This window comes from Setaria viridis, chromosome 9 (assembly GCF_005286985.2).
Source record: "Setaria viridis chromosome 9, Setaria_viridis_v4.0, whole genome shotgun sequence".
Lineage (NCBI taxonomy): Eukaryota > Viridiplantae > Streptophyta > Magnoliopsida > Poales > Poaceae > Setaria > Setaria viridis.
In genome coordinates, this window is record NC_048271.2 from 24,675,031 (window position 1) to 24,689,907 (window position 14,877).

At 41.9% G+C, this 14,877-nt stretch overlaps 2 protein-coding genes across 12 annotated transcripts; one reads left to right on the forward strand and one right to left on the reverse strand.

The window, feature by feature from the left end:
* Nucleotides 1-309: 309 nt before the first annotated feature.
* Nucleotides 310-9,911, reverse strand: LOC117836410 (uncharacterized). 11 transcript variants are annotated; one of them, XM_072291240.1, is made up of 11 exons: nucleotides 9,506-9,911; nucleotides 9,273-9,410; nucleotides 8,800-8,891; nucleotides 8,254-8,306; nucleotides 7,969-8,088; nucleotides 7,562-7,898; nucleotides 7,355-7,455; nucleotides 6,975-7,258; nucleotides 3,211-6,574; nucleotides 1,999-2,121; nucleotides 310-781 (listed from the first exon to the last, which is right to left on the reverse strand). In XM_072291240.1, exons 9-11 carry the CDS (start codon nucleotides 3,464-3,466, stop codon nucleotides 627-629), a joined length of 534 nt encoding a protein of 177 aa, XP_072147341.1. In that variant the 5' UTR covers nucleotides 3,467-6,574; nucleotides 6,975-7,258; nucleotides 7,355-7,455; nucleotides 7,562-7,898; nucleotides 7,969-8,088; nucleotides 8,254-8,306; nucleotides 8,800-8,891; nucleotides 9,273-9,410; nucleotides 9,506-9,911; the 3' UTR covers nucleotides 310-626. The 11 variants fall into 11 exon arrangements, with proteins under 11 accessions (XP_072147341.1, XP_072147347.1, XP_072147345.1 ...); XM_072291246.1 differs by lacking the exon at nucleotides 7,969-8,088 and having other exon boundaries at nucleotides 3,211-5,204; nucleotides 5,919-6,031; nucleotides 6,527-6,574; nucleotides 8,254-8,891; XM_072291244.1 differs by lacking the exon at nucleotides 7,969-8,088 and having other exon boundaries at nucleotides 3,211-5,204; nucleotides 5,919-6,031; nucleotides 6,453-6,574; nucleotides 8,254-8,891.
* A 1,082-nt stretch (nucleotides 9,912-10,993) lies between these two features.
* Nucleotides 10,994-12,321, forward strand: LOC140221154 (protein ALP1-like). The gene is made up of 3 exons (XM_072290474.1): nucleotides 10,994-11,488; nucleotides 11,570-11,795; nucleotides 11,879-12,321. The coding sequence occupies exons 1-3, from the start codon at nucleotides 10,994-10,996 to the stop codon at nucleotides 12,319-12,321; spliced, it is 1,164 nt and encodes a 387-aa protein (XP_072146575.1).
* The last annotated feature ends 2,556 nt before the right edge of the window (nucleotides 12,322-14,877 follow it).

Consider the following 14,877-nt stretch of genomic DNA (forward strand, 5'->3'; position numbering starts at 1 on the left):
TCTGTGTTTGTATGCATCTGTCCAGATGCATACAAACACCTATGAATCTAGAAAAGCTAAAATGACTTATAATTAAATAATTTAAGAACGGAGGAAGTAGGAAATATCTGAACATTCAACTTAAGCACACAAGCATCTGAGACTCTGAGTTACGGTCACCACTTAAATGGTTCAGCAGTGCAACGCTTCAACTTCCCACCTTCAATTTCTTTTTTTTTTCACATGTCGACTGCCCAGTCACTCAATACTTGCTCAGGAACAATTGCTGGCTGTAACACGTCACGCTAACCAGGCTGAGAGACAAGACCATGCAAAACCACTCGTAATATGCAAGAACAGTTGCTGAAATCAAGTGTACTTGATGGCCTTGTCGACCCATATGTTACAGATCAAGAATCAAATTCTAAGAAAAAGCATAGATCAACCAAAGCGAAACAGAATGTTGCATTTGCTTGCGAGAGCTCAGAAGGAACTAGATTCTTTTTGCAAAATGGCATGCTGGTGGACAAAGAATGAGAGCACAATTGTTGAATGGAATCAGCTGAGAGACAACACTCAACAGGTTGTCCTCCCTGAGAGGAGCAGAAGAAATTGGGACTGATTCGTGTAAAAAGCCCTAGAACATGTTAAGATGTGCTTTTGTCTGGTAGCTCGCAAGCAGCCACGCGATTCTTTGACTTCACTTGCCCTAGCATCTCAGCTACCGTCCTGCAACGGCATTGCTTACCTGGACGAATAACATCCCCGTAGGCAGCCATCTCAATGATATCGAGTTCCTTGTCTGTTCAGAGAGGGAGTGATGCATCTCTCGTTAAGAGGTACTTTTATGATTATTATTATTATTATTATTATAAGAAAAAAATCTTCATACAGTTTCATTAGAGTGAATGGGGCCAGCTATGCTTAAATGGAAGCTTTTGTTTGAGCGTGCAATTGAGGTAGGAGGTAAAGGTCACAAAAGAAATAAGAGGTTGAGAAAAGTTCAAATAGAAACTATCTGGAATGCTCTAAATTACTTCCAGCAAATGGAACAGATGCTGGCGAACAAGCTTGCAAAAAAAAGGGATTCCTCAAATAGAAACTATTTGGAGTGGCAACTCTACCTCACTTTCAATGTACAAATTCACACTAAGGTTGTACTAACATTTAGCCTATCTGTGAGATTCATCAGCACGCTTTTTGGTCGCATGGAAACATAACAAAGACCCAATTATCCTAATTTGTTGCAGATAAACCAATTCATGAGAACTAGCACTGAAATACAACAAAAGAAGGAAAGCAAAGTTATGACATCCAGCATAAATACATGCCTTCTTTTATGATCCTAGAAACATTCTCTCAAACTCATCTAACTTAAACACTAGGAGATAAGATAACAAACAAATCATTACCTAATCCTGTGATATAGTATGGTCTACTCTTCAGGTGCGTGAAACGTGACTCCTGTACTTAACAGTCTACTCTTTAAGTCACTTCTAAGAACAATGTATGTATATGAAGAGAGAATAACACATCAAAAAATTGTTGAAATTGGCCACATAATGTAACTCTCAGGTGATGCGACCAAGCTGTACATGTTTTTATGTGCATAAAATACATTAAAATCCCATGTGGATGAACTGATTCCAAAATTTAAACACTGCAAATGAACTAACTGCAATGAGATGCAGGTTTTAATTTGTTAATAATGAACTTGTTTGTAGCTCCAGGAAAAGAAGAACAAAAATCCCAGGAAGTGAAAAGATAATATGCATTTCAATGAATAATGATTTAAATGCTTGCAATCCCTACTCCCTTAATAAGCTTTTGTTTTCCCAGTTAAAACTATATGGCATGTATTTCACAGCCACGGACGCATAGCAATGCACTTTATTTTCTAAGAAAAGATATGCTACTGCTAGTTTTCATATGTACTAGCGCTCCATAGTAAACTGGTATCCATATAAGGAGACAAAGACTATTGTTAAAAGAAAAGAAGCAAGAAGTTGATGTACTCACCAGTGAACTTGATGTCACAGGAGAAACCCCGCATCTCTGCTTCATCTACCCATGCTTTATCAGATTTGGATCGGTTTACCCTAGTCTGAAGGATCTGGCAGTTCTCGACAGTGGACTCTCCTCCTAAAATCAAATTATCAAACCACAATGTTAGTTGCTCTTGTGCATAGGATGCTGCACAGCAAGGTGCTTCACACTATTTATGTGAGACATGCTGGAGTGGCATTAGCTTGTTATTATACAGAAGAGATATTTTCCTATAAACAAAATCCATGTATTGAGATAGGTTTACTTATAGATGATTTCTTGTGGACTTATCTCTATATAGTGATAGCAATATAGCCATTACTAAACAAGAAGGAATCCTTCTTTACTTCTCTTATGTGAATATTTCCACATCAACTTGACCTTTTAGGCAAACAAGTTAGCAATGAAACTCATTACCAATAACAATGGCACAAAAACAAGAAATTGGACACGCAGCTTTCAAGATTTCACCTTTACAATTTTACCCTTATGTGTGAAAGGTGGTAAAGTACCAACGAGCTGTACCAAATTGAAAAATGAAAAGTACCAAAAAGTTCCCGTTGCAATTAACATTGCGGAAAATTTTGTCTAGATGCAGCAAAATATTTCCTATTGGACAAACAAATATTATGATGAAAAAGGTAGTAACAGCAAAAGCATTAGCACGATCAGCTCAAATTCGTGACAAAAGACAATCATAGGAGATGGACTTATAAATTATTCTGACTGCACCTTCCTTAAATCAAGATTGCAGAGGTATAAGTAACTGTTTCCAAAGATCAAGCTATCAAAGACTATCTACTAGCATAAATCAATAATTTTTCAACAACAGTTGAGCTGATAAGATATCGATGGAGCAAAGATGCAGTCTTAAGTAAATACATCACCAGCATTCTGATAGACACGCTTTACTGATAGTCGTTTGTGTCGTCAAAATTTAATCCTGATCCAAAATATGTGCAAAGTATACAAGTAGCCAAACCATTCGTGCATCTAGCCATTATGCATCACTTGACCATTTAACCTAATCCAAAGCCATGTTTGTGCTCACTACACAAATCAAACTCTACCGACATAAAATGGGCATATAATTCAAGCAGTTTAATTTCTTGAAAGATCTGTACGCTTCAGGACGCAGATTTGCACAGTACCCCGAAACACAAGCTGAGAACAAGAGCGCGAGACCTCTCGAGAAGGGGACGATGTGGTCGTACTCGTAGCAGAGGCACCCGTGGCAGCTCCAGAAGCGGCGGCAGACGATGTTGCCGACGGCGTCCTGCCGCCAGCGTTCCGGGTGCCGCCCCGCCACCACCGCCGCCTTCCGCCAGCACGCCAATCGGGTCTTTTCATCGAAGGACCTCGGGCGCTCCTTCGAGCTCCCGCCGCCGCCGCTGCTCCCCTCGCCGTTGTTCTCCCGACGGGGAGAGGAAGGACCCCCCATTCACCCCAATCCCACGACCTGTCTCACCGTGGCGAGCAGACAGCAGTCGGACTCGGATCCAAACACGCGGAGGGGTATCTCTGTATTGCGAATCCTGGCTGAAGCATCTCCACCAAATTGATTTCATTTCCCATTAACTAGTAACAAGCCCGCGCGGTGGGGCTTTCGATAATCAGTATAAACTCTATTAAAAAATAATAACATAAATCATTCGGTGTATAAATAACATATCTTTAATGCATACTCATTCCAAAATTGTTGAACTGTACCACTATCATGGTATCTCCTGCAGTCCTTAAGCTCAGAGCTTGATGCCATAAATCACTTGGTCAATGGCACCAGAAGTTGGCACATCACTCAACAGCCGACCGACCCTCAATCTTATGGGCTTGACTCCATAAAACTACTCGGACGGCAGTGTCGGAAATCAGCACATCGCTCATGACCCCGCTGCCCCTTGAACTCGGGGGTTGGGCGCTCGGCCCGGCTTGACCGTATCTATAGGCGTATCTATAATATAAAGAACCAAATGCATGCAGTGCGAGTGTTTAGGTTTTGTGATGGATGGTACATGTATGATGGGAATTTACCAAACTACTTTTTATTGTATTTCTGGGTAAATGCAGCTGTAACTTGAACACAGGAGCAAGCAAGCATTATAAGGATAATAACTCGGATTATATGTTGATATGATAATATTTAAATGATGCATCCTGCTCACGCAAGCATTTCAAGGGCCATGACACCTGAATTTTCGGCCGCATTATCCAGACCAGATAAGTTCATCCACTGGGCCCGCTTCATCTTCCTTCTCACGTAAGCTCTTTTGACAACAAACTTCTTTAAAACGTTGACCCTAGCTCTTTTGACAATCTCTTTTAATCTTTTCAGCCTTGACCCAGGGATCTCAGCATATCTGTCATCCTTGGTAAATCCATGTTAACAAATTGCTTTAGCAGACTAACTTAATATAAATGGCACATAATCTATGTGAAGAAAGATATCCATTCACATTAGTAAGAAACATGTCGACGTGAGCACTGAGCAGTGACTGGTCATCTCTTGTGCTGTAATAGTCCCACACATGAGAAACTTGAACAAAGATAGCGTACTGGGCTATTCCTAGGGCAAGCTAAATATAAGGAGCAAGAGCCACATCCTATCACAGGAATGTCATGAGCAGTACCAAAGTTTAACAGTACCACAATTATACTCTGGACCACAAATCACCACAGCAAAAAAATAAAGGAAATCTGAATGCTCTCATGGTGCAAATCAAATTTATCCTTTTACAGCATGCATTTAGTAAGAACAATTGGCAAGAGCCACATCCTCGATATTCCCTTCCCCTTTTGCTGCATATTTATGAGTCAGCTGCATCATATTTTTTTCCTGTTTAACCATACACTCAACTCTTTCCTTTGAGGGGTCCACAGTCCTTGATATTGATATCATGACAACAAATGAATGCATTCCGATAATCTGCAGAGGAACTGATTATCAACAAAACTATATATGGCATGATAACATATCTGGCATGCTTGGATCATCATAGCTTGGAATTGGGCTAGAAATAGAATGGCGACGGGGAGAAGCATCAGGAGTATCTCTAGAAATCTGAATGTAAGTGTCAATGTCTAAGGGAGAAACAGATTCCACACGCAAAGCTGCACCAGATCAATAGGGTACCACCAATTAGCTACCACAATAGCAGCAAACTATGGAGATCATCAGGGGCCTGAGACATGACAGAAAGCATATTAAATCCGAAAGATGGAAAAGTAAAGGCAAAGATCTGTCTTTTGTGAGAGCATTTGACCATATATGATGCCGTAATCATTCATCCTTTATTTGGTGTTTTCAGGGAATATGTTAAAAGAAAGGCGTAATATGCAAATCACAAGTTTATCATTTATGATTATTCACTATACTGCTAGCTACCCCGAAAACATTGCTTAATCTGTAGGTTTTTTTTCAAACATTGATTAATATAAAAACTGCAGATCAACATCACAGTAGTATTCATCACACAAAGAAGCATATACTTCTTTTTTCTATAGTTGTAGAATATACTTCTCACAATGTAGCATATTATTCTTTTTTTTTCTATAGTAGTAGTAGTATGTCTAAAGCAATGTACTTTCAGTTTCAGCATACTTTATAGTGAAAAATAGGTCTGGGTTAACCTAGTATAGATATGGATGTAGAGGCAAACAAATAAAGCATTTTGACAAAGATTCAGGAAGTATATCTCATTGCAGCAACCTAAACATGTTCAGAAAACAAAGCACCATACCTCAAAATTAGGTAACTTCATGAATGAACTACAGCAAACTTATATGATTATATCAACCTGGACAGTCATCAGAACTATTATGCAGACACAAAAAAAAACAGAATGGGGTTTATATGTTCCCTGCAAAACAGGGAGCACTCTTTCCAATTTCCTCACCACTCACACGGTCTTGATACAGTCTGTTATTAAAGCAGGCATTCATCACTTTTCAGTTGCATTCAGTTTCCATGAAACTGCCTTGGATCGTCATTGAGGTTGTCTTGGCATTCCTGTGACAGATGGCAAAAAACACATAAAATAACATTGACATATATAATCGACCAAATCCATATGTAAATCTTCAGTGGAATGAACAACTCCGTACAAAGCTCAACTGCAAGCAGTCACTTATTTTCACTCCTAAGCCTCCCCCCTCCCCCCCTCTCCCTCTCTCTCTTCCCTCCATGTTTTTTTGTAATGACTCGTTTTTTGAACAGCTCTGTTATTCTCTCCCCCTTACCCTCAGCGGCCAAAGGCAGCGAAAACATGCAGGGACAATTATGTCTAGGACTGAGGAATGGTGGTAGCACTTGCAAGTGAAAAAAAACAAGTACGTTTGAAAATTCCCTGTTCTTCAAAAGAAAAACAAACTAAAGAGTTACATGCCAATCCTTGACATCACATGCCCGCTGCACTACCGAGAGAGCAAACCTGAAAACAATCCTCTCCATTTCCACTTGTGCCACTGCATCGTAATGGATGCTATTACGACATGAACAAGATACCTTAGTTCTTGAAATGCATTTTACTGCCTTGACAACTCAATCCTGGACCTGATTAAGAAATACAAAAAAGCATTGTAGATTTTAATACAATTTATTTTTTATTCACTGATCACACAAGAAAAAATAAACTGATCATTGAATAAGTTGAATAAGGCAAATATGAACGTAAAAAAAACTCTTAAGAGTCTAACCGATAAATCTTATTAGCATGAGCACACGTTATAAGCTCAACTGATATATTTTAAGCTGTTTTTGCCTATTACAAAAATAATAGATGCAACAAAATACATAAACCACTTTGTACATTGATATGTGAACCTACCAATCAACAATTTGAGAGGCATATATAGCAGCAGCAAATGATTTCCTCTCCCTTGTTCTAATAAGACCAACAGAGATACAATTTTTTCATTGAACAAGGCAGATATCAATGTGTATAAACACTGACCTGTTCAGCCTTACAGCCATGAAATTGGATGCCGAGTGCCACCTGGCTCCTGTCATCACTGGTCATCACCACCAGTACGACATGCCACGAAGCCATGAGACTGTGCCTTCCATCAGCCATTCGCCCAGTGTCCGTGTTGCTCCAGCCACCTCCATTACAAATGTGGTCATGGTAGCAGATGCTTCAAATCCACTCCACAACTGACCCGTGATGTAGTCCCTAAAGCGGCAGAGCCCAGCTAGCCCATGAGTGTTATCCACCCTCAGTCTCAGCCTCTCAGGTACCTAAATTTAACATGCTCTCAACGCTCAATGGCACTGCTCTTAAATCTGCAAGCACATCCAACCCACCGGAAGCAAACAGCAGTGAACAAAACCAACCTGACAGGGATCCCAAGTTTGTTGGAGATAGGTGAGACATAGAGCACGAATTCTAGCTTCTTGTAGAGCCCGATAAGGTACATCTGTGTTCAGTCGGAGATCTGCAACAGCAGGATCCAAAACCTTTATCTTGCATGAACTGCACACAACACACAAACACACCATAATTCCAAAGAGGAGAAGGAAATGAAGGAATTGGCGGCTTACCCGGCAACAACAGACGAAACCGCGTCCCTGCACACATCCAACAAACCGTCAAAACCGACACCAGATCCAATTCATCAGGCAAGCGGGCTCGCACATATATGCCTTCAAAGAAGCCAGCAGATTTCCAACTTGTCTGTCCATTAGCCATTCGATTTACATAACAAATTGCCACAAAACTGTGAATTTCTTCCTCGCATTGTATATTGCATATAGGAGAGAATCAAATAATGAGTTGTTGACCACAACTTAGTGGCAAAAGATAAAATCTTGCCAAAGCCATCAGAAATCTGAATTGAAGTCCAATAATAGCTCAACGCTGTAACAAAAATGCAAATACCTGCAACACAGTGAAAAAATATGGATCACATTTTTACTACAGATTTTTTTCACAATTGTACAATTCTTACATTGCTACGTTTTACTTGTCATGTCTTGATTCACTATTGATTTGCAATGAATTTCATAAACTTAGAGCCTATCTTTTGGTTGAGAAAGACGTGTAGCTATCTTGTGGATCCTTCTGAACACTGATGATAAAAAAGGATTATTTAAACAACAAAATTGAGCAATTTTCAGGCTACTGATGATAAGATTGAGTGGTAGGAAACAATAAAACTGAACAAAGGAGATTCTAATCCCAAATAGCAACCATCAGAACAACAAACAGGAATATCAGATTAGTTAATTCTTACCTAATGGGCTGAGGAGCAGGATGTGCGTGTCAACAAATCTTGAATCGGTGTACCTGGCCAATCAATAAAAAACAAATGTATAAACCATCCTATTATTGACAGACTCATTGATGCTTAGTAGTAGGCCCGTTCTATCCATTTTACAAATTCAAGTAGCAGGCTTAGCAGTGCCATACATTGTGGCAAAACTGATGCTTCATAGGCAAATGACAATAGACTGCAAGCAGTATACTAACTTCAATGCTCAAAGAATACCACTACTCTAGGAACTGAACCATCAACAAGAATAAATGCAAGCATGCAGCTGATTGGTCAAACCTCATAAGGCCACACGTAAACTAATAAGAAATAACTGAACAGATCACATCTGTAAACAAACCATGAAACTGAACAAGCTAAAAATATTAAACTAATCAGAATTAAGCAGATTCCCTGAAAACAAACCATTGAAGTTGCCCCTATTCAGAACAATATAATTTATCAGTAGTAAGCAACAAAGGTGTGGCACTGCGATCAGCACAAGTAAGCAACTAAAAAGGGAACCACCTAGATGGACTGGAGCATCTGGTATGAAACTGGCCGGCAGCTTGAGGTCCTTACTGTCTGCTTGGTGAAGCTGATATTCTCTGAGTCGAGGTCTGTGGAGGATGTATGCAGAATCTTTATTCCAGGGAAACAACACTTACTAAAGAGACTGCTTAATTATAGTGACTCAAAATATTCCAACTGAGTGTTTCTACAAACAAATTTGCATACAACAGTGCTTTAAAATATGCATACATTATTCAGATCAAATAAACATAAATCATACATCTAATATGGATGGCATCTAATATACTGGTCCAATTAACTGCTAAACAAGGCGGATAATCTCCTTATATTGTGTTTGTTCCAGATTTAATGATCATTTCTTCTCTCTAGCAGTAGTAACCTTCTTCTCTTTCAAACATTCAGAGCTAAATGAATTACTTCCACAATCGAGAAAGTTTCAGCAAGATATGAAATCATTTTTCCTTTACCTTGTTGTATAAACCCATTCTTCAACCCAGCACAAGGATTCGCTGATCCACTTGTGTCAAATATTTGAAGCAAAGGAACAAACCAAATAAACATAGTGTGCACAAAAATCTGCATTGGAGACCTACGTTTCCAGTTGCCTGATCAATGAAGAAGGGAAAGGACAGCAAGGATGAACCGCGAGTTTTTGTACCGACAACTATAAAGCAAAATTTGGCACAGATGAGAGCAATACCTCCCCTGAATCGAATGGCTTCAGGTCGCGACGGACATCCATGGGTGTGCTCACGAGATCCGGCGGCTGCCGCTGCTAAGCCTCGCTGCGCTTCCCGACCTTGCCGAGTCAGTCTTTGACGTGCTTCAGCTGTACGGGGCTTCCTGGCCATGCCTCCCGTCTCCCAATCCGGCGGGGTCGGTGTCGTCGTCAGCGCGGCTAGGGCTGGACCGTCAACCCTCATCGGAGGCTCCCTCGTGCGCAGCGGCGTGCGTCAGAACGGCGCCGGCGGCTTGCGTAGGCGAGGTGGAGGTGGAAGAAGGGCGCGCGTCATCCGCTGGAGAATGGGGCCGCGTTCGCCGCATCCTTCTCGTCCTTCGCGGGCACGCGCCGCCGCACCCGGCCTTGTCAGACTAATCCACAAACCTAACCACTAGATTCAACACTTTTATAGGGTGTGATTGGTAGCCTGTCTTCCTGCATGATCCCGAACCGTCCTGTGCACTCTTGCGTGTTCGGTTGCCCTTCCGGAACCGAAACGGCGCACCCCCGTTCCTTTCTCCCATTCCATCCTGCATCGCCCCGTCCGTCCAAAGGGCTCCTTCGCTCGCGAGCCGGGATGGAGCGATTCTGGTGGGAATTTTTCGACGGAGCGCGGGAGATGGCGCCGTCCCGGGGCTAAAGGCGCGGGAGGTTACAGTGACCTCCCATCCTCGCACCACTTTCTTCGCTCCCCTCCTCCCTGGTGCGCCTTCTCCCCTCCCTCCTGTTCGACCTCGGTTCGCCAGTGGATCGAGGTACTCCGGCGGCACCCTTTGCCCCCGCCGGTGCTGCGACGGTACATCTCCCCCTCCTCTTACGCTGCTTCATCCCCTCTCCCCCGCTGATCTATCAATTCGTCTTATTTTGGTTGGTGTCGATGAACCCTAGGTTCTTCTTCTGTCAGATCCGTGCGCTTCTTTTGTTGTTCTGTATATCTGGATTTATGGTTGTGATGAACCCTAGGTGCTTTTGTGATGCAGATCTATGGTTGTCACATATGTAGAGGTCGATCTGATTTTTTTTTTGTTCTTGTACCATCCTCCTAGTGGGTCGAGGTCCTTCGGCGGCACCCTGTGCCTCCACCGGTGCTGCGACGGTACATCTTGCTTGGTGTCAATGAACCCTAGATTGTTTCTGATACGGATCTATGGTTGTTCTGCATCTGCATTTATGGTTTTGATGAACCCTATGTTGTTTCTTATGTGGATCTATGGTTGTCATGTATCTTTGTCGATCTGATTTCTTGTGTCCTTGAACCATGGCTTACTCCTTTGCAACCAATCATGCCCGTAGTACTGAGCTGAGCAAAATGCCTAGGTCGATGATGAATCCTTGCCATCGGAGGAGCACCTTCGGGTGTGGCAGCCGTGTCTAGGATAACATGTACTTCGAATGTTTGCTTGCTTAACAACATGACCTCAAGTTCTTCTACTGAGCTCTAATGAACACTGCATTGTATTCTTAGACATGGACTTGCAAGGTAGACGCCGGGCTGCAGCTGCTCTTGTTGCTGCTGTTGCTGCATGGTTTTTCTTGTGGTTTAGAAGAAGTGAGGATGCTCGATCTATTACCTATGTACCCATGGCAGAGAAGGACAGAGAGAGGAATAGCAACCTCAGATTCATAAATGAATCTGATGATGTCCATTGTGTCAACCTGCTAAGGATGAGAAGGGCACCTTTTTTCCAACTGTGTGACTTGTTTCGATCTAGAGAGTTGGTTATGGATAGCATCCATACCACTATTGAAGAACAAGTAGCAATGTTCTTGCATGTAGTGGGACACAACCAAAGGTTCAGGGTCATTAACATGACATTTAGGAGGTCACCTGAAACTATCAGTAGGTTCTTTCATCAAGTCTTGTATGCAGTTGGTGAGTTGAGAAATGAGTTGATTGTTCCACCATCCACTAGTATCCATCCTAGGATCCTTGGCAGCAGGAGATGGAACCCATATTTCAAGGTTGGTGGCCCTTTCCTAATTGCAAACCAACTGACCTTACCCATATGGTAGCAACCTGTTAATGTGGCTTTTTATTTTTAGGATTGCATAGGAGCAATTGATGGGACACATGTCTTAGCTAGAGTTCCTTTGAAGATGCAAGCTGCCTTTAGATGCAGGAAGCACACCATCACTCAGAATGTACTGGCAGCAGTGGACTTTGATATCAGGTTCACATATGTGCTTGCTAGTTGGGAGGGATCTGCACATGATGCTCTAATTTTATCAGATGCTCTTGAAAGGGCAGATGGTCTTACAGTCCCACAAGGTACCATAACTCACATATACATATGCCAACAAGACTTGCACACACTAAACTAATAAACCATCTCCATTTGTTACATTGTCTAGGGAAATTCTATCTTGTGGATGCTGGATATGCAGCCAGACCTGGGTTCCTACCGCCAAATCGTGGTACAAGGTACCACTTGAGGGAGTTTGGTTCAAATAGGCCACAAAATCAAAGAGAGTTGTTTAACCTAAGGCATTCTTCTCTTAGGGTGATAGTAGAGAGGGCCTTTGGTGCTATAAAGAATAGATTCAGAATCCTTGATAACAAGCCTTTCCATCCTTACAAAACCCAAGTGAAGTTGGTTCTTGCCTGTTGTATTCTGCACAATTGGATACTTAGGCATGGACAAGATGAACATGTCCCCACTGAAGCTGCTTGGACTCCTAACTCTACTGATACTCCCCCTGAGCAAGAACATAGTCCTGACAATGGAACCTGGGCACAACAGAGGGATGCATGGGCTGCACAAATGTGGCAGAACAGGGGATCTTCTAGAGTTTAATTCCACTGAAGTACTTAGGGTTCATGTACTGTTAAGTAGCATTGATGAATTTGTAATGTGTTCTGAGACCTTGGTACTTTACTATGATGTGTACCTGCAATCATGAACAATATGCATGGTATGATATTTGCATGCAGTATTTTCTTTGCTGTTTGATTTCTAAGTGCTTTGGTGTTTCTTTTTCTGATGGTATGATGGTTAGGACATGGCTGTAATGGTTGAGGAAGTTGTTGGTGTTGCCAATGAGGCAGGGGCTGAGGGTGGAACCCAGCAGCCCCTCCACCCAATGGAGCCCATCCTGGGGGGCCAATGCAATGGACCAGTGTTAAGTCAGCCTTCATGCTTAGGAGGTTTCATGATTTGGTTGGGCAAGGGGTCAAACTGACAAAGGCTTCAAGGAAGTGCATGTTAGGCAAGTTGCTAGGATGGTTTCTGATTTTGCTGAAGTCAATGTCACCACCAACTAAATTTATAACCACCTGCGCAAATGGCGGCAGAGGTGGGTTCAGATTGCTAGGCTCAAGAATCTCAGTGGTGCTCTTTGGAATGAGGAGCATCATATGATAGTCCTTGAGGAGGAGCATCTGATAGGGCACACTAAGGTTAGGCCACAACTTAAATATATCTAATTGTTATGGTTAATAGTTACCCTTTTCTCTAACTATTGCACAATCTTTTTTCCCAACTAGGATCATCCTGCTGATGCCAAGTTGTTGAACACCCCAATTGAGAACTATGTCCAAATGGAGGCCATTTTTGGGTCTAGTCAGGCTACTGGTAGGTTTGCCATGGGTTCCAATGAACCTTTAGGTGTACCAACTGACCTTGGCCACCTTGAGGGGGGAGATGTTAGATCAGAGACAATTAATTTAGATGGGAATGAGGGTGATTCTGGTAAGCAAAATGCAGCCTCTAATGGGCTGGACACCTCTAAGAGTTTTGATGATAAGGAAGGAAGAGGTGGTAAAAGGAGGAAGTTGGGTGAGGAAGAATACCAGTTGATGCATGGTATGACTGTTGTTGTTGCCTCTGTTGCAGATGCCCTCAAGGCTCCTCAGCACAATGAGGTCCATGAGGATCTTTATGGTTGTGTCCTGTCCTGTCCTGGGTACTCACAGGAGGCCCTGATGTTTGCACTTGTGTACTTGCTGAAGAACAAAGTAGAAGGCTTATGCTTTGTTCAGATGAGTGAAGCCCATAGAATCCTTTGGCTTAGGACCTACCTAAGCCAAGCCAACTTCCTCTAGGTGCTTAAGGACTGCCATTTGATATTTTGCTTGCCTATGCTATAATCTGACATTTTGGATTAGCACTAACCATTAATGGTGAGGGTAGAGACACAATTTGGAGCCTATTCGAGGTTGCATATATTTTTGTATAGCATAGGACACATGGTTTCACTTTGTAGAGGTGCTTGGGAGGGATCTGTTGGGTGTGTAAACATGAACACCTGCACCTCATCTTTGTGATGGATGCCATGTCTTTCTTCTGGTAAATTGAGCTTTCCTGGTGGTTGACTACCTGGTGATGCCATTTTTGTTGATCTTGCATACATGTTCTGATTTGATGGTAACATATGCTATTAAAGGTAAGAACCTATGCCTATGATGATAAACTTATTTGCCCAATTCAAAGTAGATGGGTACCATCAGATGACCTTGAGCTTGTGAGGGACTGACATTGTTGTTGTTCTTGTGACCTGCTACTCCTTTTGTATTACCTGGTAAGTCCATCTTTCTTTCATCTTTCCTATATGTTGGTTGCTTTCTTCTTCCTTGATGGTTACTTATGTTATTTAAGGTAAGAAACTATGCCTATGATGATTGGAATATTTGCCCAATTCAAAGTAGATGGGTACCATCAGATGACCTTGAGCTTGTGAGGGACTATGACATTGTTGTTGTTGTTGTTGTTGCCAACTGGTACTGCATGTTTCTTATTTATGGTTGTGTTGTTGCTAAGTTGTTGTCAATGTTGTGCTGCTACTGCTCTTTCTGTTGGCAGTCTTGTTGTTTCTGTTGCCATTGTGCTACTATTTCTGGTCTTCTTTTCCTCTTGTGTCACTGATGCTCCAAGCTCAAGGTCAAGGGAAGATGAAAATAAAATATGAGGCTAATTTTTTTAAAACTTAGTATATCAGACTTGCTATTATCATACATTTACCTTTGCAAATTGGGTAATATGCAAATTGGTTAACCTGTCTTGGATACCCAACAGTGTTGTTGTTGTTAAACCTATCCTTGGTACTGCTTCTTCCTTATTTCTGGTTGTGTTGTAGCTGAGCTGTTGTCCATGTTGTGCCGATACTGCTCTTTCTGTTGGCAGTCCTGTTGTTTCTGTTGCCAATGTGCTACTGTTTCTGGTCTTCTTTTGCTCTTGTGTCACTGATGCTCCTAGCTCAAGGTCAAGAGAAGATGGAAATAAAATATGAGGCCAACACTTAGTACATCACACTTGCTTTTATCATACATCTACCTTTGCAAACTGGGTAATATGGAAATTGGGTAACCTGTCATGGTTAGGTCACATTGTTGTTACTGCTCTTTCTGTTGGCAA